The following is a 27741-nucleotide window of genomic DNA, read 5'->3' as shown; positions in this document are numbered from 1 at the left end:
CAGGAAAAAGAATCTCCAGCTCACCATTCTGGGGGACCTAAGTTTCCTTCCATGGTGCATCAGTGAGCCAGCAGAAAAGCATCACCACGTGCTGGCTCCAACCTGAGGGCAGCTGTGGGGCTGAGAGCTCCTCTGCTTTCCCACTTACGCATTTTGACTTGCAGAGCCCCGCAGCTCTGGGCGGCCGCACCAACCCCGTTGTCTGCCGTGCAGCAGTACACCCCGTCGTCACTGTCCTCCACGCTCAGGATGGTCAGGAGCTGCCCATTCCTCTGTATGCTGTACCGGGTGTCAAACAGCCTGTGGGGCACAGCACAGGTGGTGAGGAGACCGTGTCTGCATAGACTAGAGACTGCACCGTAAATGTCAATTGGTTTTACTTCTTATTTTCAACATCTGGAGACAAGGAAAGGGACTGAAAACATCAAGATGGGCCTTAAAGCCTCAAGTTTGGGCCTCACTAAACCAAAGAACTATTAATCACAGAACTGACAAGGTTGGAAAAGACCACTGAGATCATCTAGTACAACTATAGATCATCCAGACTGCACAGATCTTGACGGCCACTGGCATGGTGGCAATGCTGCATCCAGCAGATGCTGGCATCTGCCATTCAGCCCATCCAAGGACAGGCATGAGCACCAGTAGCCCTAATGGAGCTGGGTCTTGTTTGAGGTATAATCACCCAGTGCAAGGGAAGGGCTGCCTACATAAGAAATACCTTTGGCTGAAGCTTTTTAAATAAACTTTATTCAGGCTTTTTTTTTTTTTTTCCCCACAAAAGGTATAATTTACTGGAAATATTTTTATTGTCTGTTAAAAAAAAAAATACAACCAAAAGCCAAGCATTTCTGTGACTGCATCCAGGTGTGGTTCGCTTATTTATTTGAAACTGTGGAAGTGTTATTTTTACGGGGAGGGAGGGAGAAGGGGTTGGAAAAGAAACACTGGGGAAAAAAGAAACATCCAAAGACTGGAGGATGTAAGGTTAGCTATGGTTTAATGACAGCAGGATTTAACCCGGAGACCTGAGATAAATCCAGAAAAGCCATGAAGTCAGAGCAAGAAAGGTATGGGATTTTGCAGAGAAGTCCATAGAGCAGAGACAACTTGTAAACAAGAGGGCTGCTCTCTGATTTTCCTTGCAAAGCTGGAAAAATATGGTGAAACCTCGAAGGATGATGATATGCATAACATTTCATAATTTTCTCCCTGTTTGACTTTCACACTACCATGCAATTCACTCCGACAAGTGGTAGCAAAATGGATCTGACGGGAGGACTGTCTCCCAGTCTGCCACAAATGCCTGAAGCCTGAGTGGGCTGCTGAAATACGTACTGCAGCCACTGCACAGTCTGACTGTGCCATTCGTGGTGTCACAAGTTCAGCTCAGTGCAGGACGCAGCACTCTACTTGCACGTGTTCTTGACACCAAAAGGAGCACATAGAGGATCTTCCAGAAGAATAATGCTGACAGTAGCCTCCGTTCTGGCACTTTTCCCATTGAGGCTGCATGTTTACATACTGCTTTGTTTTGAAGGTTAGCTAAGCTGTCTGTTCACAGTACTTTGACCTTGGCAACAGAAGAAAATTTTGTAAACAAAATAACCAATATTTATTGCCTGCTTTAGCTGGCCCCTTTGAAGTCTGATACACACACACACACACACACAAATATACTTTTCTTCAGAAAAGAAGCCCGTGATCTGATCCATTTCTACTGTGCAAAAACTTTAATCCATGTTCTTGGAAAGTAACAGAGATACTTTCAGCTCGCTTATTTTCCTGCCCCTGGTCCCACCTTTTGTATCCATTAGCACCAATTGTGAACACCAGTAGCTATTGCTGCTGTTGCTTCGGAATGGAGTTTCAGATAGGAGAAAGTGTTAACAAAGCAGCTGAGCTCTTCAACCTCACAAATAGATCTTTTTGGATCAAAATTTTCATTTTTGGTCAACACTGTGGGAAAGGCACTGTGTCTCAGAAACAGCGGGATGGCTTTTAGATTGGTGTGTTTATCTTCTGAGAGAAAACTGGGGAGGGAAACTGGCCTGTTTTTCTTATGATCTTATGACCAAATAGACAAAAAATCACGTAATCTCCGTGGTCCCACATGAATGACTTCCTCTGCCAGATTTCTCAAGCATGGTGTCATGAAGGGGAAAGGACTTAGGAGAAAGTTGATCTCATCTGGAAATAACATCCATGGAAAATCAGACCTCCGCCCCACATCAAGGGCAGTAAGCGAGTTAGGAGAAGGGTTTTGATCAGGTTCTTCTGCAGGTGATTTCTGAAGGCAAGCATGCCTGAATGTAGATATCTGTTTTTTCTCATTCTAAAATTGATTTCCTAGCAGTAAGAATTTTTCCTGGTGCTGACTTGTCTGGAGTCTTCCAAGCCAGCAGATCACAGGCATCTTCGATCTCCAATCCCAGCAGCAGAAACCACGCTGAAGGAGACTATCAGCCTAACATGGAGACCACCAATAGAGAACAGATCCCAACTGTGCTATATAGAGAGCATTCTGTAGCTTAACGTTACAGAAACAGTCGCTAAGAGCAAACAAGAAAGAGAAACGGATGCGAAGGTATCCAGTAGCTATGATGTGATTTCAGATTTGGATGACTGGATAGTTTCCTTTGCTAGAGCCTGTCTACAGCAGTGGGGTCATAATAATGGTAGTCACTTCCATAACATGGTCCCAGGGTTGCATTTTCAGAGGCACCATGATGCTTCATCTTTAATGTATGACAAAGTGCAACACAAATAATTCACCTACCATCAGGTGCAGAAGTGAACAAGAATGGCTTGTTGTGATTCCTTCCTCGCAAAGTTTCTAACTGGTGAAGTTATGTTCAAACATACAACATCATACTCCTTTGTCAAGGAGTGAACTGAGGCACAGAGTGAGAATTGCATATTTGTAGCTGGAGAGCAAATTCCTTGCATTACTCATGGCAGAAACCAGCCGTCTCCAAGCTCAATGTGTGAAGCTGTAAAGGATAGATTCTTCTAACATAACAGAATGAGATTCAAAGAAAACTCAAGGCCACACACTGCCATTACCAACACAGACTGAAAACAAGAAAATGACCAAGACAATGGCTTCCCACATTTACTTAAGAAAGCACATAGCACAGCAAGAGGTTGGTCTCCCTGCCCTGAGTTTTGATAGCAGTTTTCTATCTCTGTTGTGGCCAACCACATATCCAAGCTGCCCCTGTAGTGCTCCTACCACTCCTTAAGGAACACAGATTCACATATAATTACACCCATGCTCCCTGTTCCTCACCGCACACCCATTTGATGCTTCCAGATGTCACACCTTTGTTGTGAAAGAAAGCCCTGGCTGTAGTGGCAGGAGGCCCCAGGCCGGCCAAGGAGGCTCCCTACCTGATGGGAATGCTGTTGCGTGTCCACGTGATCTCCGGTTCTGGGTATGACTCCACCACACACACAAATTTGGCAACATCCTCCACCAGCGCATCCACGGTTTCCAAAGGAGTGCTGATAAAGGGGGCTGCACAAAGAGAGAGAAAGCATGAAAACCTCCCACTGCGTGCTGGGAAGAGGTGGCCAAGGAAGTCGTGCCCCTGCAAGTTCTGCAAGTCACAGTGTGGCTATTTGCTGTCACTGAGGTTCTTCACACACTCTTCCCTTTGCTCTCTCTACTGGGTACAACACAGATCGATCTGTTATGCAAGACTAATTTTTACCAAAATGAGGCTCTTAAAGGCCCATAAGCTCTTCCAGACTTGTGGTGTGACCGGTACACATCCTCTCTTTTTCTCACCTTCTCTAACCAAGTAGCACCAGGTTAAAAGTGCAATACCTGTGTCTGACACTTCTATCTCAGGCTTGTGATCACATATCATTTGAACGTATCTTTAGAAACATTTTCCTTCACCCTGCTGAAAGTCTCGAAGAAGTGTTTGAAGGGATATGCTTTGTGAATTCATTGCAGCCTTTGCATCCCAAGGCACATGAATGACTTTAACTGTACAGCAGCGTGGGACATACATCCAATATTTGCTGGGCTGCATTTCATTGAGAGCTGTGCTGAGATGAACTAGCTTCATGCCATGTTCCTGAAACACTACCCTGTAAATGTTCAGCAGATGCAACAGTCTTCCTGTTCCTTGCTTCCTGCAGCAGTATCTGGCAAACTGTTTTTTCACAGGAAAATCCTTCTCATACTTTATCTGCTAACTCACCTCAGTACGATGAGATTTAGCTACATGCCAAAAAAAACCACCAAATTCTCACCTCCTCCTAAGAAATTAAAAGGTACTGCAGCATAAGAGGCTGATAATGATAGGAAGCATTTACCCTAATGCTTTTTTAACTTACATAAGGATAAAAACTCAAATGCCATTAGAGTTTAGCTGGAATGAAAGTAAGGCAAGAAAGAATAGACTTCCACCACCAATTTTACAAAGATACCCCGACACTTTATAAATGTCATCAGCACAAACTTGCCTCAGTATCATTTCTGGATTATATGACTTCATATTGCATAGCTGGTAATTGCTGTATTTATGTAGAAAGAAAAGCTTAAAAATACAGTGAAGGTAGTGCTAAATATAATATTATTAAATGTTAATTAAAATACATCTGCATCAGATTTGTTCTTGAGATCACCAAAGTGTATCTATCAGGTTTCCATTTATTGGGTCACTCTAGGTCGTACTAAGTAGAAGTAATCATCCACATGGCTTCCCTGAATCACATCTCAGTGAAACCAAGTGGAAAATTTTCAGAAAGCCTCAATTTCCCTGCTACTAGCAGCTGCCCTAGGAGAATAATTTCTACTGATTGTTATCCTGTCTGCCTCAAAGGAGATGCTGCTTTTTCGTGACAGAGTTTATGAGGTTGTGATGGAATTAAGACTCACTGAAATAGAGTTTTATTATCCAATTTTATACTGTGCATTTTTACTGCTGTTGTCCACATGCCTTGATCTCTGGGATCATGCTTTTTTAATCCTTGGAAATGCAATGTTTGCAGTAAAAAAAATCCAAAGCAGCCAGTTTTGTAATTGCGTTGTCACAACAAAAATGGCAACAAGATGAATAATATAGATTTGCTGTATGTACAATGAGTGTTCTGCTCTTTCAGCCAAGTGAGCCTGTCAGCTTTATGTAGTGAATAAATTCATTAGCAACAGATAAGCACTTTCACTGTTTCTCCTTAATTTTATGTATGACACAATTATTCTTAGCGATGTTGTCCCCCTGGCATCTCATCCCCCACAACGCTTGGAACAGAATCCAACCCCCTCCTCATGGAGAATGTTGTCCCAGCTGGCCATACATCACCTTTGGTTAGAACAGAGAGGGAATGTTTTACACCTATCATCCTAAACTCTACAGCCTCAGAGAATGACCGCAATGACAACAGCACTGTGTAATTCTCATTTGCTCTTTTTATTTCCCATACTAAAACCAAATACAGGGCCGTCAGGGAGGATGAAGGCAGTGCTCCTTTCACTGAGGTCAGAGAAAAGGGGACATGAGCCTAGAAGTCATGTGGCCTATCTTCAGGATGCAGGAAGCAATGGAGCGCACCGCCATTTTGTCAACGTGTGGTGAGAGACCCCCAAAATGGTTGAGATGGTGCCTCCTTAGAAAAGCCATCCAAAAAGCTAAGGTATCAGCATCATTCCAACCTTTCTCAGGAAAGCAGCCAAAACTTATGATGCCTTTATTAGCAGATTTTAATGTGGAAAAATAAAACATTACAATACGTATTTATCAGTACAAAGAAATGGCATCATGAGCGTGCATTGGGGCTCTCTGACATTTTTACGTAACCCTTTGGGATTAGGTAACACTGAAAATCAATTAAGCTGCACATCTGCAAAGCCACTCTGGTGCCATTTTTCTGGATGTCAGCTGTAGTTTCCCAAGATAGCAAAATGATCCAATGGCAGTCACGGGGCCCATGGGAAAGCCAAACCCCATGCTGCACCCACCCACCAGAAGCTACCAGGCCATTTGGGTGTGGGTAATGCAGCTACCCACTATGCTTTAAGAGCAGATGCCTATATCTCCTCACTGCATTGTGCTACCAGGCTAGGAAGCAGTCACATTCCTCACTGATTCTCTTGTCCACCCAATCCCATCCTATCATCACTTTGAAACAAAGTGGGGCTCACCAACCTACACCAACCTGCCGTCATAAAAAGCTGACATTTTGGCTTTAAAAATTTTCATAAAAAGCAGTTATTCTTACCCCATTTTGAGGCCAACCTGAGCTCCATTTGTAATGGGTGAAAGCAGCAGTGCTGGCAGACTCCTGGACTCCTCCTTGAGGCTTATCTTGCATTTTTTTTATTTTTTTTTTTTTTATCCCTGAAGCTGCATAGCCCTGAGTGCCTCCTGATTATCACTGTGGAATAAAGCCCTTTGCCCACAGGTTTACTGGATGGTAAATCCTGAACACCAGTGTTTATGTTGGCACCTAAGGGACTTTTATGAGCAGATAATTTTTCAGTTCATGCATTGGCTGAATGTATGCATGTATGCAAGAGAGGAAGTCAAGGCAGTAACTCTCTGCTTCACATAGACATGTTGGACATTTGTAGCCACATACACATGCTATGCAGATCTGAGTGTTGTCTTTAAGCCGTGTATCCCCACAGGTGCAACAGTGCTGGCTCTGTGCTCGGCAGCAAGCTCTGTGACAGGACACGTCCATCCCACCCAGGCTGAACCCAAAGCCTTCCTCTTCCCCTTGCAACCAGATTCACTGCGATCCCTCCTCCTAGACACAAGCTATTCTCACCACCCCTCACAGCAGCAACCAAGCAACTACTCAACAGACGGGCCCAAAAGCAGTAGATTTTCACACGCTTGCTAACGCCAGTCATGCTGTCCTCCCCACTGTTGCTAGAGACGCCTTCCCCTTCGCGAAGCCCCCAGTTGGAGCAGAGCCCTTCCAGCAAACCTTTCTGAAGCGTCTCGGCCAGGCTGAGGGCAGCAAGGGTGAGGACGTGCCCCAGGGGCACCACCAGCAGATCTCTCATCTCTGGTCCAGAGAGCGCCTGGCACCACCGGGCCAGGTCAGCACGGCCTCGGTCCCCACTGCTGCGTGTCGAGCTGCCCTGCTAATGACAGAGCAGGCTCTGCAGCTCTAAGTATAATCAGGAATTCCACGTCCCAGCAGCAGTGATGGACGTGGCCAGCTGGTGCGTATCCACTTCGGGCAGTGTGGAAACGTGGGGCTTGTGAAACAAGAGAAAGCAAATCCCTCCTGAATTCCTTCTAAGCAAACAGTGGGGAGGACAATGGGCGAGTGCGTCTCAGGGCCGTACCCGATCCCAGAGCTGGGAAAGCAGCAAAACATTTCGCTCTGTGCTGTGCAAAAGCAGTGGAAGAAAAAGTGCTTTCCACAGGGCTTTCCTTCAGCTTTGTTCCGCTCTTTTTCACTTTTCCCTCCCCTCCCTCTTGCATGTTCTGCCTCTGTCTTATTACAACCTTCCGTGATTCACTGCAATATACCACCTGTTCCCTGCTGGTGGCATTGCTTTTCTTAACAGATATCTTTGCTGCAGCAGGAGGCTGGCACGGAGGAACTGAAAGAGCTCTGCCAAGGCTGTCATCGGTGTTTGGAAACTGCTGCAGCACAAAGAAGGCAGAGTCTTGTCCTGAAACAGACAGAAATGAGTAGGCATGTTCACAGCAGCAGAGAAGGAGTGCTTCACTTCATCAGCAGCAGCTGCCCAGGGGATTTCGGCACAGATGAAATACACACATTGGGTGCTAGTATTGTTAATGCTCAGAAATACCTTAGAATCCAACTGGTTTCTGTTTAAAGCAACAGGCTGACAGTCAGAGCTATCTTCAGAGCTCCAGGGGAGCACCGGTCTTGATGGCACCTCCTCACTCGGTCTGCCGCCTCCTATCCCACCAGCCTGCATCATATGATCCTTCTCAAAAACGTCAAGTCCTTTTTCGTTCATGCTTTTCCTTTGTAAATATTTATACAAGCAGCTTTTGCAATCAGTCTTCCCCATGTGGGGGCAACATCTGTGTGAGGAGAAGGGGGAACAATGAATACTTAGCTCGGGAGAATCAGATTGATGGTGATGCCCTGGGAACATGACTCCAGATACTTTTCATCGTGTTATCAGCAAAGCGGATGTGAGTTTGGCTCTGCAAAGCACTAAAAGGCCTCATTTGAGGAAAGGGAATGTGCGGTCATAACATATCACAATACAAGGTACTTGGAGGTCTCTGGAATTTCCTTTATTTGCTGAGCCTCTCCATCTCAGCCACCTATCAGCAGTCATTTCTGCAAAGAATGTGCACATCCAAGTGGTGGTCCCTCTGAGCAGCCAGTAGAGCAAGGCTGGGCATGGCTAGGGGTGTGACATTCCCAGAGGTTCAGCACAACGTGATAATGGCAATGTGAGTTTGGGCTTACTGGGAGTAAAGGCCCCCAGACAAGCATTCTCTGTGCACGGACAAAAGCAGAAGCACTCAATGAACATATGTTAAAGATCTTCCAGGAATTCTGGAGCTAGCAACAACAAAGCAAAACAACAAGGCAACAAAGAAACAACAAAAGTCCTACCAGGGAACGGAGAAATCATGACTTATGGCTGAACTTACAAATATTTATTTTGCTTTGTTTAAGCCCAGTCATGTCCAATTAATCTATTCCATAGAAATGCAACTTGGTCTTTAAGGGTAAAATTCTCTCCAAGGAGCAAATTGACCAAAGATTTCTACATCACTGGATTCCTGTCTGGGCTCTGTCACAACAATTTTGAAGATGCACCATCCTACAGAAGTCCAAGAATAGGCCTTCCCCTTTTTTGGTTGATTAGAGCATTTAGATATGACATTAGCTGCAAAAGCGGTTAAATATAAACAGTACTTTGGTATTTTCAGGATGATCAGATTGCTGGTAACCTCTCAATTCCTCTGCTTTCTAAGATTTTACAAAGGACTGCAGTAAACTAAGCTGCTCTAACTGAAAAAAAAAAAATGCAAATTTACACTGTAAACATGAGCAGAGTCAGTGTCGCTGTGCAAGATAGGGTTACTTTGTTCTCCAGCTGTACAGGTGCAATGGCTGATGGGCAACACATACTGCAAGCTGCTGACCATCTTTGTCCATCATGGAAAGAAGCCTCATCTTTCCACAAAGTGGAAATGAATCTGACATAGGACTGCATAGAGTGAAATCAGAAGAGTGAGAACAATCAGAACACCAAATTTCCTTTGATTCCTAGCTGTTTTCAGGCTTAGCTTCTCAAAGTAATTGTTCCTTAACTTTTTACACCTAGCAGTTATCTGTGTGATATTTTGTCATTTTTTCCCCATAAAGCTGAGATTCATAGAGTCATACCATCATTCAGACTGGAAGAGACCTCTAAGATCACCAAGTTCAACGACAAGCTAACCCCCACCATGTCCACTAACCATGTTCCTCAATGCCACTTCCACATGTTTCTCAAACACCTCCAGAGGCAGTAACTCCACCACCTCCCTGGGCAGACCTTTCCAGTGCCTCAGCAATTTCACTAAGATTCATACAGTTTAATCTAGTTATTGTTGCTGTTTGTAACTGTGCCTCCAGCTCTCTACTAAAATGAGGCTCTCAACAGCTCATAATGAGAAGAAATCCTTGTCACTCTGGAGTTGGAAAACATTCACAGAAATTCATAGAAAGGCTTGTGTTGGAAGGGACTTTAAAGATCATTTGGCTCCAACCCTTTGCTACAAGCACGGCTGCCAACTGCTAGATCACTTTGAGTGTTTTATTTGATAAGTGGCCTTTTGGAAGGTGCTTTGGAGCGAAATCCCTAATGGTTGCACAGTGTCCATGGAAGACAGGACCACCTGCCCCCGTGTCACTGCACTGTAGGCTCAGCAGTGGGTACAGTCCATGTGCATTGTATAAAACTATATATAATCCCATTATAATTTTAAGTCAATTAAAGCAAAATTAATTAAAGCAAAAGAGATCAAAGCCACTTCAGACAGATTAATGATGAGAGCCAGAAATTCTCCCTGCTCTGTGCATCAACCAAATCACCGGTGTCTTTTCCCAGCCTATGCCACTATGGCACATGCTGGACAAACCCTTTCATTTCCCTCCTTCGCCCCCCTCTTTCCTTGCCTTTCTTAATTAATGAAGGATTTGAAGTCCTAACAGCTGTGAGGATTTGTGTAGGAAGAGAAGCAACATTCAAAGGATTATCAAGCAAAAACAATAACTCATTTTGAAAAAAATGAGATAGAGTTGAAGAAATTGCAGGCACACACAGAGAGAGGGGTGTGTATATGTATTTATAAATATAGCTGAGGTCCAAAAGAAAGGGAGTGCAGGTTTAGCAATGGGAGCAATCTGCTGGTGTTTAACCTGCAAAATGAGAGAAAATTAGGCAGTTTTAGGGATGCTGAAAGCAGCAATAAAAAAAATAAAAAATAAAAACACCAAGGAAAAAGGTATTTTCCAGCCTTTCAGCTCTTCACTGCTCTTTTTCTGATGTTTTTCTCCTTTTCTTCCCCCATGGGTGCTCTTCCCTATGCTGGAGCACTGTGTGCCCCAGGGACCATAGCAGATCTGGGGGAGTTCTGGGGGAAACCCTATGAACACTCCCCATACACTTGCACACCCCTTCACCTTTGATAAGGCTTAGCGGAGGGGAACGGCTGCATCAGTTCATCAAGTGTTACACTGAGTTGTTAGCCCAAGCTAACAATCCAAGCTGTGTTTTCATCAGCCAAGCTTTCTGCATTGCAAAGGGATGCACAGGAAGTCCATGCATGAAGTCCAGTGTGCAAAGATAAGGTGTGTTGGAGTATTAATTCATTTTTCTCTTAGCAACAACATTTCTGATACAAACCAGGGTGCCACTGGCCTTCTTGGCCACCTGGGCACACTGCTGGATCATGTTTAGCTGATCATCGACCAATACCTCCAGGTCTGTTTCCTCTACACAGTCTTTCAGCTACTCTGCCCAAGCCTGTAATGTTGCCTGGGGTTGCTTTGACCAAAGTGCAAGACCCAGCACTATCCAGTCTTCATTTCAATGCAAAGTCATGAATTACACTTGTGGCCACCTGCATGAGTAAACACGGGGGCTGTCAGTGCATATGATGAAGAAATAAGTAACTCTTTGATAGTCTAGTATATAAGCAGTAAGCAGTACAGTGCAAAGGAAAATGCCTGAAAGCAGGTGTTCACTTCATTGAAATAGGGGCAACAAATGGGTAATGGGTTTGTCCCTAAAATGAATAACTGGATATATCTGTGTACGGATGCAAGCTTATCTGTGTACAGATGCAAGCTTCCATGCTGTGGACTCTGTTTTTCCTCTACTATTAACTGTAAGAAATATACTGAGTCTTTGGAGCATGTCCAGAGAAGGACCACAAAGCTGCGAATGGTCTGGAGCACAGGTCTTATGAGGAGCAGCTGAGAGAAGTGGAAAAATTTATTCTCCAAAAGAGTGGTCAAGCATTGGAAAAGGAGACCCAAGAAGTGGCTGAATCACCATTCCTGGAGGTGTTCAAGAAACATGTAGATGTGGTACTTACTGACATGGTTTAGTGGGCACTGTGGGAATGGACTGATGGTAGGACTTAGCGGTCTTTTCTAACCTTAATGATTCTATGATCCTATTATTCTACGATTCTATGCTCTGGCAGTGAAATGAACAGTGCCACTCTGTGATCAGCAGAATAAAGCATCACCACACTGTCACCACAGGGCAAGATAGAGCCTTGGTCTTGATGGAAAACCAGAATAAACAAGAGCAGAGGCTATCACAGGCAGTGCTGCCATCAGTGTAGATCAAAAACAACTGCTGGGATACATAGAGCGGCTGGGGGCAAAGCCTGGTACCAGTATTTTTTCTGTACAGTGAAAGTGTGTTCTTCATGGGGAAGTACACAAAATGCTGCTTCTTTAAAGGCACTGCCTTGTAAATTGGGCCTGCAGGGTGGGTCATGGTTGGAGGCCTCTCTGGTTAGATACAGATTTAGCAGCATGCATCAAAGCCTAATTTGGAAGTAAATAAACCAGGTGTACTTCTGCCACCTGCACTATTGTAACTTACAAGTAAGGTACACAGATCGGTTTTTCACTTCTGCACACTGACCAAGGCTGATTTAATCTGGTCTCTTGTCTTGCAGTGGGGTGAAATTATGCAGCATAATGCCGTGTGATTACTGCAGTGACGTAGTGTAAATGCTGTAATAAAAGGGGAAGACCTATTGTGATGCAGCTAACTGTGCACCAGTGCGTATGCCATAGAGGGTGAGGAAATTCTTCCTCAGCCATTGTAACTGGTGAGCGGAGTGAAATAATGAAATTTTACAGGGACAACTGACTATAAAGAACATAAGATTATTCCACCACTGTCCATCCTACCTGTTATCATAGACTACGGTGTCACTTGTGTAGTAATGCTATTACCCATCGGTCATGATGGCCTCTAGCAGTGTTGGGGTTCAAGGTCAGATTCTGCAGAGAGGAAAAGGACTTCCTTCATAGCTGTCTGTCACCTTCATGACATAGGAAACTGCTTTTCATCAACTTATTCAGGTATTTCCTTATTCTTTATTCCCACGTCACGGTAAAAGAGAGAAATTCACTCATTATTCTTGGGCCATTCATGGTGCAGAAGAGCTCGCTCATCATCTCACCCAATTGGGCTCTATCTGTGGTGTCTCATTCGCCATCACAACATCAAGTGTTTGATGATGTTCCCCAGACTCAGAACACCATCAGGGGAGTGCAGGCTGCAGGGTCAGTGCTTGATTTCCACCGCTTTACAGCAACTAAAACTAAAACCAAGGAAGAGCACAATTATGCCTTGTGTGTCACATTGAGAAAGGGTTTTCACTGTTGGGCCGTTATGACTTGTTGTTCTTGCTTGTTATTTTGAAGCCAAAGAAAGGAAGCAGGATCTTGCAGACATGCCATGAGGAAAATCCAGTTTGGTGTCAAACATACAGCATCTAGTGCTTTGAGTGGAAGACTTGAGGGCACAGCAGAGATAAGTTTATCCACATGACTTGTACTCAGAGCCCTGCAGATAGCTTCTCACCCATTCCTATGGCATCTCAGAAAGACAGCAGCATGTTTCTGGAGTGGGACAGGATCTAGGAGGTGCTATGAGACATAGGTGTTATATGAGGAAGCATTCGGGTGTCAGAAGGATCTGTCCCCACTCTTGTCTACAATGTGCAGTATTTTGGGGGATTCAGCTATATGCATTAAATACAAGGCACTAAATTCTGTTCCAAGTTAACCCCAGGCAACCCCACTGACGTCAGTGGAGTGTAACTGAGAGCAGAAGGTTGCCTGTGATCTTCATTTCTCAGGATTTCACCTGCTGCTCGTTTGAAGCAGTAATCCTTGGTGACATCCCATTCATTTCTATAGGAAAGAGCCTTGAAATGTAGAGACCAGTTCTTGCTGTGAACTCTACCCAATGCAGCATTTATGGCTGCAGTGGTTTGTATTAGCACCATGTCAGTCTGTGACCACAGTCTCACTGGCTGTCATTTAAGAGCCGATATTTATTGTTTGAAAGCACCACAATTACCAGGACAGCATGTTTGGGTATGTCCCATTGGTCAAATGGCAGGATTTTAGCTGAAATTTGCATCCAACACATTCAGCCTATTGAACAGCAGTCACTGCCATTGTGATATCCGCCTGAATGACTGGTGTGAGACAGGAAGAAGGAGTAGAACCAGAGACACCAGGCCCCAGGAAAATGACCTTAGCAATGCACTGCTTCCTTCAGATGATGGGTACTCCTGCTTCCTGGAGGAACAGCAGGGATTCACTGTGCCCCAGCAGCAGAACCACACTTGCACTGCTGCCTAAAGCTTTGGCAGCCCTGTATCCCTGACTGTGGGGCACAGAGGGCGTTCACAGAGGGAATGGCCCAGGGAAGATACACAGGAGGCTTAAGTATGTGATTTGGCTCATGCCTAGCAAGCCTAGGGAAGACTAGACGCTGAGAGGAAATTTCTGCACGCTCTGCATTGCAGGTGACATTTACGAGCATCCATGCGATGTCATGCTGTCCTGCACCACATTTATAAATATTGGTCAGTATTTTTCCATAGGAATTGGTTTGTTCCTAAAAAAGACACAGAGCATATAAAGCTGGGCAGAGAATGGACTGAGACCAGCTCCATGGAGAAGGACTTGAGGGTGTTGGTTGATGAGAAATTCAGCACGAGCCAGCAGTGTGCACTTGCAGCCTGTAAGGCTAACAGTAACCTGTTGTTGCCCTCTACTACGCACTGGTGAGGTCTCAGCTAGAGTACTCCATACAAGCCTGGAGCCCCCAGCATAAAGAAGATGTGGAGCTAGGACAAGAGTGGGTGCAGAAAAAGGACATGAGAATGATCAAAGGACTGGAACATCTCTACTAGGAAGACAGGCTGAGGGAGCTGGGCTTGTTCAGCCTAGAGAAGAGAAGAGTCTAGGGAGGCTTTATTATGGTCTTTCAGTAACTAAAAGGACCTACAAGAAAGCTGTGGTGAGATACTATATCAGGGACTGTAGTGATAGGACAAGGGGGTATGGCTTTAAACTAAAAGAAGGGAGATACAGAGTAGATAAAAGAAAAAAAAAATCTTCACTCAGAGGGTGGCGAGGCCCTGGAGCAGGTTGCCCATAGAAGCTGTGTTTATCTCATCCTTGGAGGTGCCCAAGGCCAGGCTGAATGGGGCCCTGGGCAGCCTGATCTGGTGGGTGGCAACTCTGCCCATGGCAGGGTGTTGGAACCAGATAATCTTTAAGGTCATTGCCAATCCAAGCCATTCTTTCATTCTCTGATAAGATCTGGTTCAAAGCACTGACAAAAACTGGATTAGTCATTTTAACTTGTGAATTTGGCCTGAGGCTCCCTTTCCTTTCTGTTGTCAACGTATCACCATTAACCCTGTTTGAAGCAAGGGTTTATGGTCCGTGGACCTGGCCTTGCAGTCCAAGAGCTCGGTCAGCATATTGTCCTTCTGATGTTGAAGATACTATGAACAACTAACGAATGGTGGACCAGCAGTACAGCTGGACTAGAGATAATGCAGATAGGGAGCAAGAGGTTGCACGAAAATCTAACAAGATTGTTTTGTTTCTAATTGTTTTATGTGCAACATTCGATCTATTGGTGAAAATGCATCAAAGGAGAGACTTTTCTTTATGTCGTGAAAGGACAGTCATAAAATACTTCAGCTCACAAACCTTAGAGCGTGGAAGCCACCCTGGATAATACCACAAAATGCTGAGACTTAGAAGAATGGCCTCAGAAGGATCATGGGAACCACAGCAGATGCTCTGATGCATCACTGGTATGCTGTCCCCTGATTTGCATGGATCCTTCCTCCCGTCCATCTCCTCTATTCCCCCCAGTTACAGAGGAGCTTTCTGGATAACACTTCAGCATGTTTGCACCCTGCACCACTTCCTCCTACCAGCAGCAGATTTGCTGAAGACAGGTGGTCACAAGGAGATAGGTGGAAACTCACACAGATTTTGCTAAGTAGATGTTCTAGGAATGGTAGGATGCTTTTGAGCATCTCTGCAGCAGCAACCACAGCTCCACTCTGTTCTAGACATTACACTTGATAAGTGCTACCGAGCCCTGATCCCCAAAACAGGTTGAGTTCAGTTATTTGTAAATGTCAGTTTCCACTGCAAGCTTTGACTGGAGAGTTTTCGTAATAGTTGCCTTTTCTTCCATAATAGTGATAGTTTATGAGGGACTGGATTAATAAAAAGTGCACTTTGCCAAAGTCATCTCCAAGGTGTCTCCTCTGACTGCAGCAGGCATACATCGGGGCTGGATTTTCCCCTCCCCACTGGAAATCCCACTTTTCCCAACACTGGGAGACAAATTCATACTGATGTCAAGAAGACTGTTGAGGATGCAAAGCAGAAAAGGAAGGATAGGCTCAGATTTCCACAGAATGTCTGCAGACTTCCAGCTGGTGTAAATTGTTATGATTCCCTTGGCAATAGTGGAGCTGTGCCAGTTTGCCCTTGCGGTAGAACTGGGTCTACGTTTCAGACTCGAATAGCATCACTGAGACTTCAGCTGCTTGTCTTATCTGCACATCAGAAGCCCTCCATGCAGCTGCTATGGTCTGTATGCCATTTGGCCCTCCTGTGCCTTATCTACAGCTGAACAAGAAGTATTTTACCCCAATGAGATATTTTAAAGTAAACCTCCATAAGACTTATGTCACGGAAGTGGTGTGGCAACTAAAAGGCAGCCCTAGTGGATGCATTCTCTTGGATATATAACCAGATCATACCAGGAGACAGATTCTGCAATTTGAATGTGAAGTTTCTACTGAAAGTCTTAATCTTTTGTACCAAGCTATTCTCCCAGGTGTGGCAAGATGTCATTTCTATTCACCAGTATGTAATAGCAAACATCAGTGAAGTATAAAGGTAGGGACCAGCCCACATCCCCACTAATGAACCTGTCCCCCAGACAAGGCAGTCACTTCTCAGCCATGGCAAAGACCATGGTAAACCCCAAAATACTATCCAAAAGGGAGAAAGAAGGGGACAAACTCCTAAGCAGGTTCTGTTGTGGTAGGACAACGGAAAATGGTTTCAAACTAAAAGAGGGAAAATTTGGATTGGATATAAAGAGAAGGTTTTTTACACTATGGGTGGCACTGGCACAGGCTGCCCAGAGAGGTGGTGGATGCCCCATCCCTGGAGACACTCAAGGCCAGGTTGGACCCAGCTCTGAGCACCTGATTGAACTCTAAGTGTCCCTGTTCATTGCAGGGGAGTTGAACTAGATGGGGTCTCTTTACAGGTCCCTTCCAGCTCAAATGATTCTGTGGTTCCATGCCCAGCAAGGACTGGTAGTTAGGCAACCATCTACAGTGCTTTGCTTCCCAGCCCACCCTAGCTCTGGGGACTGTGGCTACCAGTGCCAGCAGAAGGGTGGCCTTGCCATCTTCACCCCATGCTGTGTGCCGGTCACATTAAACATCCCAGCACTGGTAGCCTGGAGCTTAGGGTATTAATTCATGGTGTCACACTTCTGTTGTCATCGTTCTGTCCAGCTCTCCCCTGTGCAGGGAAAATCACTGCACTGTCCATTGCAGCATCACCTGCCAACACTGCTCAAGAGTCAGACAACAGGGCACGTTTTTTCTCCCAGGAGCCACCTGTGAGTGAGCAGAACACACTCCCAGCGTGATGAGAGAACTTCCTGCACCAGCCAAAGGATGAATTGGCTGTGCATTTAGAAGAGCGCATGAGATGACTGCACAGAGTCAAGGCGTACACATGGGTGCTCCACAGTCCGTACGTCTGTGCTCTCAGATGCTGGAATAAGAAAGATCCTTCCCATTGCTGGTGGAATTTGTATCTTAAACAAAGTTTCATCGAGGAAATGGTGCCAGAAGTGACATATCTACCCACATTTTTCTCATTTTTCTTTCCTTCTTTTTTTTCTATATGCAGACAAGAATGATTTTGAAACTGTAAACGTGCTGTAGGACATTTGTTACAGCACCTCCAACAGCAGATGCATGACAGAGCTCCCTGGGGCTTGCTCCTGGAATGTCAGAAAGACATGACAGAGCTGCAGCGTTCAAAACACTTAGGGAAAGAAAAATCCCTGAATTAGGCAATGCTGTCAGAGCAAGGAAATAAGAAATCAAGCTCAAAAGTTGAACAAGAGTTGCACTTTTGAAAATACACTACAGTGTCCCTCAGGCATCCAAAAATCATGAGTCAGGTCTTTAAAAAGTTATAGCTGGCTTAAATATGATGGCTGGGGGGAGGTGCTAGCAACTTCATATTGACTATGTTGTAAAGGGTCGCATTTCTGAGTCGTTCTGGAAAAACTGGAAAACGAACTTTATTTTGTAATAAAGGAAGAGATCCTTACATAACTGTACTGCTCTAGGGGCTGAAGCATTAAGCAGAACTTCAGATTATGTGATAAAATCCCAATGGCTGGAAATACTGGAGCAGAATCTTAACTTGTGTGGTGCTGGCAGTAGGTCTGGGACCTGCCTGAGCAGCCCACATCCAAGATTAGACTGCTCCAGTGGAGGGATTTGCAGCCATTCTTGTTCCAGTCTGCAGTCTTGGGATGATGCTGACCATCAGAAATGCCTGGCACATTATACCCCGGTTCTAGTCAATGGGAAAAGTCTCTCTGAAAGGGGAAAAAATCTTAGAGGGGTTGAATTCTACAGTGACAAATTAACCAGCACAGCAAAGCGCAGTGTTTCAAAGGGACTTTTGAGGTTTTTCAAGCTTTACTTGGGAAGGAGTCTCACTGTACTTCAGGAAATGCATCTGGTTCCTCTGACTCTTTTCCCCCATGTATCACATTCTGGTGACACTCATATATAAGATGAGGTTTGACATTTATTAATTTTCTAACAATTTGGCTTTTAGTGGTGACATAAAGATATGTGGTTCAAAAACAAGGAAAAGTCTTTGCTCCTGGCCCATTCATTCCCTCCTGCCACAGCCCAGGCCTCCTGGAACAGATGGGAGATCATCTCATCTGGCCTACTTTTGGGCTTGGGGGACAGCATGGGAGCCGCAGGGCACCACCAAGACTGCAGGCAGCAGACATGGGACAAGTTCCTGGTTCTTTAAGATGTCACTGTGAATTTTGCATGGGGAGAAGAAAGTCCCGTATTTGGCTGGGGATGATTCCATATTTGACAACACTTCCATATTTGAGAAGCACAGACTTACCCCGGGTGTCCTGTTCCCCCACATCTTTTTTTCTGCAACGCAGGTAGCTGTAATCATCTGACAGACCTTTCATTCAGTAATTCTTAGTTAATTACCATATATCACATCTTTTCTCTGGAAAACTCACAGCATGTTTTTCAGAATATGTATACCAACATTTTCAGCAAGTGCATTTCATTACAATCCCTTTGCCAAGCTATGCTGCATCTGGCCATGGCTCTGTTACAGAAGATGGAGTACCATATCCATTTGCTAAGAAAAGGGAATCAGTTCTTCTTCATCATGCTTTGCCTTTAAAATCAAAGGTGCTGCCAATACAGCACTCTGTGCTGAATCCATCCCCATCTGCTGCTATATGCCTGTCGAAGCACAAACTTACACAGTCTCTCCTGTGTGGCTGGTATCTGAGCAACTGTGGTAATGTCTAGACTCTCCTCACTCTCATGTGAGCTCCAAGGACACAGGCTTTGCCCAAACCAAGTTCCCATGAAGCCTGATAAAAGATTTGCGGCCCTTTGGTTGTTCCAGACAAGACCTTATGTCTATCAGCCCTTTCTCCAGTTACAGGAGACGGGGAAGGGGAAGTAATGAGTCCTAAAAAACATACAGTTGACCAGGGGTGTGAGGAGAAGCAGAAATGTGTGCTAAAAGATGAAGGCATTTAGCAGATTAGATATATGTCTCATAAAATCATAGAATATCCCAAGTTAGAAAGCAGACATAAGGATCATCCAGTCCAACTCACATACCACGGAGGGCCATGCTAATGGATGGGCTAGTGGTAGAGGATGTCTGGCTGAGCCAGAGTTGATCTGGCTACCTGACTATACCACGGTATGCAACCTGCTTGCTGTGTGACAAAACAGCCTCCCTGCCATGCAAGCAGTCTTACCTAGGCCTTCCCACCAGCTGGTTTCACACCTCACATTTCCAATGCTGCCTACACAGGGAAAGGTCAGAAGTTCATGTTGAACACTACTGTCAAAAGAGCAGCTTAATCTCTTTTCAGCCATAATTCAGCAAGAGATGAAGAGTCTTCCTTTGTTTGAAAGAACCACAGAATCATTAAAGTTGGAAAAGACCACTAAGATCACCAAGTGCAATCACCAACACATTCCCACCATGCCCATAACTCATTTACCTCAGTGCCCCCTCCACACACTTCTTGAACACCTCCGGGGAGGGTAACTCTACCACTTCCCTACCTACAAGTTGAAAAATATAACACAGGCATCTCGGGATGAGAAAGCTAGGGACAATCAAGGGTATCTGAGGTCAATGGAAAGTCCATCAGATCAAAAGCAACAATATTCATAGTACCTTTCTAGCCATCCTTCTGCTGGCGAACTGATGCTCCTCTTCTACTGCAGCCAATGAGCATAGTAATGCTCTATAAACCCTTGTTTAGATATGGAGTCATTAATCTGTAAGTATCTTTGTCAGCCAGTTGGCACTGGCAGGAAGTATCTGTGCAGCTAAAGAGGCAGTGACTAAGTTTTGCCAAAATAACAGCTTATCCACTCATTTTCCATAGCTTATCTACACTTTAGTGCTGGACAGAGAGCAGGGAACTAGAAATCACCCCAGAATCCCTTGGCTGCTGCTCTCCAAGATGTGAGAGCATCTCTCTAATGGTACCCGGTATCTATGAGGCAGCAGAACCAAAGGGCATGGTGAGTGCCCATCACATGATGGAGCAGCACTGCGTACTGAGATTTTAACCCTGCTGGATCTAGTTGGTAACCTGGAAGCCAAAATGAGTGGCTTGTTCTTGCTGTTGGATTTTCTGGGCGCCAGCCTTCCCGCAAGAAGCATGGCCACAGGGGCATGAAGACCTGTAGTGCTGCCCATGATTAGAAGATCTGTACTGCATACAAAGTAGTACTCACAGTAAGCAAACCCTGGCACTTGGGCAATGGGGTATATCTGTGGATAGTTCCAAAACAAATGCCAAGACATTCTAGAGATGCATCTTACTTTTGATGCTGTCATTCATCATCAGCATATTCAAAAAGTTAAGAAATAAGTGTTATTTTAAAAAAATGCTATTTGAAAGTGGGTTATGAAGATCTGCTCCACTTCTTTTGCAGAGATACACATTAATGTCTAAAGACTTTGAATTACAACAGAAAGTAATTTAGAGAAGCTTTTCCGGTGTATGTATTTTTATACACTGAATATTGGTCCTGTACATCCTCACACATGAAATTGGCAGTGAAGAAAAATGTAAGGAAAGTCTCCTCATTTGATTGCCTCCTCAGTTGGATTCTAGTCAAGTCTTCAGATAATCTTTCCTTAATACTGTGTGAAGTGTGTGATCTGATCTAAATGCTATTACTTTTTGCAAGTCAGATAATAGAGATCATTGAACACTGCCAAGTTAAACTCTCCCAAACACCAGGAAAAATAAGTAAGGCCTTAAAAAGAAAATGCAGTCTGGAACTAATTCCCAAGAGATTTTTGGCACACTAAGCCTCTGTTAGATTCAACGTACTGATAATTCTTAGGAGTCGGCCATGGATAATGGTCCTTTGATTTAATTATAGTCTGATTCATGGTAGTTCAAATCTAGCTGAAATTGAACTACTCAGACATCCGCAGTGGGGTTTTGGTTTGAAGAAATGCAACAAGAATGGGATTCTGCGGTGTGGTGTCCATTTGCTGATATGAATAATACCCTTACTCGGTACAAAATGCAGCATGCCTTGTGGTTTGGTTTCAAACTTTAACCCCTGGCAGCAGCAAGTGTGAACTGAAGTTCAGCACTGAAGTGACTCACTCTGAGCACCACAATAAGGCAGCACTTCGGGCACACGTCTGAAATGGTGCATCCTGCCTCGTTCAGTGGGACATTTTTGTGGTTGATGGTACCTTCATTTCTAGAGATAGAGACACAAGCAGCCCAGGAACCAGTGCATTGGGGAACTGCAAGTTATTGAACCAAATACCATTTCAAAGAAGTCTGAGGACAAGATCCAGAGGTTGCCATGAAGACAAAAGTAGGTGAGAAGTTAAAATGTGCAATAAGGTCATTATGGGAGGAAAAACCTGTATGTACCCAAAAGGAGCTTTTGTTATTTGAGTTCTCATCTGTGTTCCCATGGGGGCTAAGGGCATAAATGCAGACTACTTATTTTGAACATATTCTCCATGAAAAGGACAGAATTAGACACTTATTATTATTTAAAATTCATTATACTTCCAGAAAGCAGGACACACACTTCCAAAGGAATCAAACATAAGCTACTTGAAGATATTTCATAGGGAACTCTGAAACTTGGTCCCATTTTTGTCCTGCGTTGAGGACTGCAGCCTTTTAGAAATAGTGTTCTATGACATGAAGTCTGGTGGGAGTTATAAATTTATATTTTGAACAAGCGTTCTTGAAACCGCACAGTAGTCCCACACTATAGCTCCAATTCTCTGCCTAAAAGCAATGCCTAGAAACAGCCATAGAATCATAGGATCATTAAGGCTGGAAAAGACCTCTAAGATCATCTAGTCCAATCATCAGCCCATTTCCACCATGCCCACTGACCCACGTCAGTCAATGTCACATCTCCACATTTCTTGAACACCTCCGGGGACAGTGACACCATCACCTCCCTGGCCACTATGTTCCAATGCCTGACCACTCTTTCAGAGAGTAAATTTTTCCTGATTTCCAATCTGAACCTCTCCTGATGCACCTTGAGGCCACTTCCTCTCAGCCTATTGCCATTTAGAGAACAGGTTGACCCTCACCTCCATCTGAAGACTGGATAACGCTGGGGCTCCTGGGATACAAAAATTAAATCAGAACTATTGAAATATTGGTCTGAGGACTTTTTGCGTCAGAACTGGTCATTATTACAAAGTTCCATGAAGAAAAGTATTTTTTCCTATGACAACTTCTTTGTCAGGACATGTTCTGTTTGACATCTTGTTGAGCAATACCAGATACTCTGCTATAAAACCACAAGAAAATCTGTCTGCAGGATGCTGCAGATAATGCTCTTCCTTGCAGCTGCAGAACCAGAGTACTGCCAGCACATAAAACTGTGCAACAGGAGAGAAAAAAAATCTTGACTGTTGGGGCACCAGTTCCTATATTAACAGTAAGAGGAGGGATAAGGAGAATGTCCATCCTTTACTTGATGTAGCAGGAATATGACCACTGAGGAGAAAGAAAAGGCTGAGGTTCTTAATGCTTTCTTTAGTTCTGTCCTTAAAAGTCAGACCAGTTATCCTCAGGGTACTCTACCACCTAACCTGGAGGTCTGAGATGGGGAGCAGAATAAACCCGCTACTATTTAGGTGGAAACAGGTAGAGACCTGCTACTCCACCTGGACTCTCACAAGTCCATGGGGCCAGATGAGATCCACTCAAGGGTGCTGAGAGAATTGGCAGTGGTGACTGCCAAGCCAATTTCCACCATCTATCAGTGTTTCTCATCAATCAGAGAGGTCCAGAAGACTTGAGGCTTGCCATTGCGACTCCCATCTACAAGAAGGTGATCTGGAGAATGCAGTGTGACCTTGGTGCCAGGGAAAGTTATGGGACAGATCATCGTGACCGAGATTACACAGCATGTGCAGGACAACAGAGGGACCAGGCTCAGTCAACATGGGTTCACGAAAGGCAGCTTCTGCTTGACCAACCTGATTTCCTTCTATGATCAAGTAGCCAATTCCGTGGATGACAGAAAGACTGTTGACATAGTCTACCTAGACTTCAGCAAAACCTTTGACACTGTCTTCCACAGTATTCACCTGGGGAAGCCGGCAGCCTGTGGCTTGGATGGATACACTCTTTGCTGGTTAAAGAAGTGGCTGGAGGGCTGGGCCCAGAACATGATGGTAAATGGAAATAAATTCAGCTGGTGACTGGTCACTAGTGGTGTTCCCCAAGGGTCAGTACTGGTGTCTGCCTGTTTAATTGTCAGTGGTCAGGCGCTAAAAAGGGCTGTCCAGAGAGGCTTTTGAGACACTGTCCCTGGAGGTATACAAGAAATGTGTAGATGTGATACTAAGGAACATGATTTAGTGGGCAATATTGGTGGTAGGTGGATGTCTGGACTAGATGATCTTAGAGGTCTTTTCCAAACTTAATGATTCCATGATTCCTCCCTGCCAGTCTGCCATGTTGAAGGCACACATGTCCATCTGAAGAAAGACACAGCACTGATCAGGGCTGGACGGGCTTTGCTGGTGTTTCTGCTCCTTCCACCTCTGCCTGCAGCCTGGCTTGCAGGGCAAGGCTGTGGTCTTTTGACACTAGACACGATGCTGCTGCCAAAAGCCTTGCGCAAGTCCTCACTGGGGTTTTTCATGAGTTGCTCTCAGATCTGCCTTCCTCCCTGATTTCCTCCACAAGGCATGATTCTGTCATGGGCATAGGAAGGAAAAAAGTCCATTCTTTCAAAAGTGGATAATCTGGTTTGTTTCTATATTGGTGTTTATTTTATGACAGTGTAACAAAGCCTGTAAATGTTCTTAAGCCAGAGTCAGTATTAGCAATGGAAATAATTACTATTGCTTTAACTGACGTTTTGTTAATGTTACTGTAGCACTGTCTCATGAGTCATGACAGGATGGAAATTAATTTGTCACTGCTGTAGGTCTCTTTCTCCTTACTATAAAGCCAGTTTCTCTTCTTACATTCATCTGCTCGAGTGTCTGTAACAGAACTAATAAACCAAAAACATGCTTGAACATCCTTGTACGTGCTGCTGACTCCGTGGCCAAGGCATTTTAAATGTCATTTAGCTTAGGTAATGGAACAGTTGTGTGAAAACTGAGGCCCTGGTGAAGGCACCTCTGAAATTCACAGAAAGGCTCTGGACTCCTTCAAGCCAAGAAAAGGTGCATTTCTGTAGTTTTTGCAAAGAAGTTTGCTTCCGAGGGCTTTGGGATATAAATGTGTCTGCTCAAAAGCTGAACTCATTTTCTGTCATTCACGGCAAAGCAAGCTGTCCTCTGTCCAAATATCCTGCCTTGTGACAGTACATGGTGATCACACAGCTCTCTGCAGCAGTTGTTCACACCTTTGCATCTTCTCCAGGATTACTTCCTCTTGTGACTCAGTGGCTTCTTGATGAAAAATTATAACACAGAAGGGTGATTAAAAGAAGAAGCAAAAAGCAAGATATATACTCTCTTTGGTGACCACAGGAGGTCCTTGGAACGGTTGGGGCTGGAGCACAGGGCATGCGAGGGAAGTCAGAGGGTGCTGGGCTGGTTTCAGTTTGCTGAAGTCAAGGATCATAGCCCAAGGGGAAGCAACAGAGCACTGGGAATGGGACCACGGCACCAGAGTGCACTGGGGATGCCCTTTGTCCTGCCACGGTGCCATGGGCACTTGGACTCTTGGTACTTTCAGTACTTCTACCCCTGAGGGTCTGTGCTCCCCTGTGCTCCTGGTCTGGGGATCAGTCTGCCCTGGAGATTGCCCAAGAGCGGGTACAGTCCCTTCTCCCAATGATAGGATGGGGGGTGATGGCCTCAAGTCATGGGAGACTTAGGTTGGATATTAGGAAAAATTTCTTCTCCAAAAGAGTGGTCAGGCTCTGGAACAGGCTGCCCATGGAGGTGGTGGGGTCACCATCCCTGGAGGTGCTCATAAACGTGTAGATGTGATACTAAGGGACACAGTTTAGTGAGGAAATATTGGTTGCAGGTACATTTGGACTAGATAATCTTAGAGGACTGTGAGGTCTCCAGCCTCGGAGAATATTGAGAATATTGAAGGCAGAGAGCAATGTGCTCTCACAGGAAATGCCTTCTGCAGGGGGTTGGACAGCAGAGGTTCCTTCTCACCTTAGCTGTTCCTTGAGTTAATGAACCTTTTGGAAGGCTGGTTGGTTTGTTCACTTGTGTGAAGACCAGGCCTCTAATCCCAGTTCATGTTCTCTGCTCTGGATTTAGCAAACTCCCAGTGTTTCAAAACCTACGACTGTCTTTCCACACATAAGGGCTTTTTATTCCTCTTTATTTAAAAAAATAAAAAATCCAACAGGAGAAAATAGGTAGATTCTCTGGGGGGAAAAAAAAAATTAATTGAAAATCTCTTTTCAGGTTTATTTTGCCTCAAGTAGGGAATTCATTCTATTTGTGCTCCCATTTTGCCATGGGATGCGTTTGGCCCTTTATGCAGTACACCCAAACTTCAGCAGCCCGCTCAGTTCTCAGACAGTGGCATAGCCTACACTTCCCAGTGTGGATTCTTCTTGAGCCAGCTGCAAACTTCACTGACTTCATCTGGCACTCTCCAGGTTTGCTTCCAAACTCTCCTTTTAAAGGTGAATAAGGAGGGCTGCCAGAGCCAGACTGTTTCTACTGACGAGCTGTTTCTCATTTTCAGAGCTCAAAGAAGCCTTTCTCTGCTGTTAAATGACTTTATTTTATATATTAAATTTAGCCCGCACTGAAAGTTGAATTTGTTGTAAGTCAGAGAAGCCTATTTTGTGAAGTTTTGTGATGTTTTTAATGTCTGAAAGTGACGCAGTCAGAAAAGCTGGAAGAAATTATACTTGTGATGAAAAATGACTTTTTTTGAAAACAGACTCCAGCAGTGAGGTCTGAAGAAGCCTGAGGCTCTCAGCCACATGTGCAGGAATCTAGCCTTGTCCCTGGGAAAGTATGTCTGCTTTCTGCAACGAGCAATGAACCATAACCAACACCAGCCCTGCATTGTACTTCAAGGGCAAGACATTAGCCCACAGCACACCTCCATCTGCTCCCCTCACTCAGATTTGGGCACTGCTCCATGGCCCTGGCACCTCTGGGAAGAGGATTGATCACTCTCACGGCCACTTGCATCCACCCGTGAAAGAGCATGTGGACATAGGAAACATCAGACCTCTTTTCATTGCTTCAAACACATACTTTAACGCACAAATGTTTCATTATCCCAGGATGTGCTTTGACAATGCACAGAGGAAATAACAGTAGGCTTTCCATCTCTGCAAATTCCATATTTTCAGGTGAAATTTCAGCCCTTGAAACCAGATCCTATTGTGAAACTCCTTCCAAAGGGCTTCCTGTGAGACTGATGCATATTCCATAAGCTGTGAAACAATACAATATCCCCCTCATGACATGAATAAACCACACTATTCCCCTCCTCGCACCATGGGTGTCTGTTTTTTAGTACTGCAGCAATACAGGCGCATATTTAAGACCTGAGAAAACACAGAACATTGATTGTTAGCACAGTGTACTGATGGACAACAAGGCTCTCTCTTCCACCAGACAGAGCAGATTTATGAGAGAAGGACTGGAGGAGAGGAAGACAGGCTGGAACATGGACCTACGAGGCTAAGATGGGTTGTTTCGATGTCCTGTCCCAGCAGCAGTTTTGTTCAACACTGTTCTGTTGGAAGACATTTTGACCTGGAGGGTTGTTTCCAAAACTGCTCAAGATTTCTCTAACTGCTGCCTGAGAGAAGTGCGACCGCAGTGTGAGGATATTATCCACAGCTTTCATAGCACCCACAAATTAAGACCAGAAAGGAATTTTCTTAAATTGACTGAACAAGATGCCAAGTAGTAGGTAGAAAAGTTGAAAAGCAGTTGTTTCCTGGCTGTTTTGTGTCTCTTCCTCCATCCTTCAGACCTTTGGTCTCTTGACACATGGCTTTTCACAGCAAACACCTGCATTTTGTTTCCGAAATGAATGGATCTAGCAAAGCAGCTCACTGAAAAAGTGGAGGAAAGCTGAAAAGCTATTTCTGTAGACGGTGCATTTCAGCATCTGGATACATCACAGGTCAAATGCTGCGTTACTGTGGCAATGGAAGCTGACAGCGCGCCTCCACAAACGCATGAACATTTGCTTAACTAAGCAAAATGAAAAAACAATATTCTTCAGAGGATTTCTGTTGGCTTGGTCTGGACTGCAACTAAGAGTTTTAAGACAAACAGAACTTGACTCCTGATGGATTTTTTTGGTGATACATCATCTTACTTCCTTCGGATACAGAGAGGTTTAGTAACTTTTCTAGGATCAAGCAGTCAAGCTGACAACAGTTC

At 44.6% G+C, this 27741-nt stretch overlaps 1 protein-coding gene across 4 annotated transcripts in view; it reads right to left on the bottom strand.

The window, feature by feature from the left end:
- MUSK (muscle associated receptor tyrosine kinase) overlaps positions 1-27741 on the bottom strand; it is a 93027-nt gene that overhangs the window by 42486 nt on the left and 22800 nt on the right. Inside the window, exons 1-3 of one of the 4 annotated variants that reach the window (NM_204108.2) lie at positions 6949-7136; positions 3394-3520; positions 149-300 (exon numbers count right to left, since the gene is read on the bottom strand). In NM_204108.2, coding sequence (NP_989439.2) covers positions 149-300; positions 3394-3520; positions 6949-7027 — 358 coding nt within the window. In that variant the 5' untranslated portion in view covers positions 7028-7136. Of the gene's footprint in view, positions 1-148; positions 301-3393; positions 3521-6234; positions 6917-6948; positions 7137-27741 lie in introns of those variants that run through there. The other 3 variants (XM_046905172.1, XM_040655312.1, XM_040655313.2) reach the window with 3 other exon arrangements.

This window comes from Gallus gallus, chromosome Z, assembly GCF_016699485.2.
Source record: "Gallus gallus isolate bGalGal1 chromosome Z, bGalGal1.mat.broiler.GRCg7b, whole genome shotgun sequence".
NCBI classification, from domain to species: Eukaryota; Metazoa; Chordata; class Aves; order Galliformes; family Phasianidae; genus Gallus; species Gallus gallus.
The sequence above is the reverse complement of the archived record's forward strand: the minus strand, read 5'-3'. Positions and strand labels throughout refer to the sequence as shown.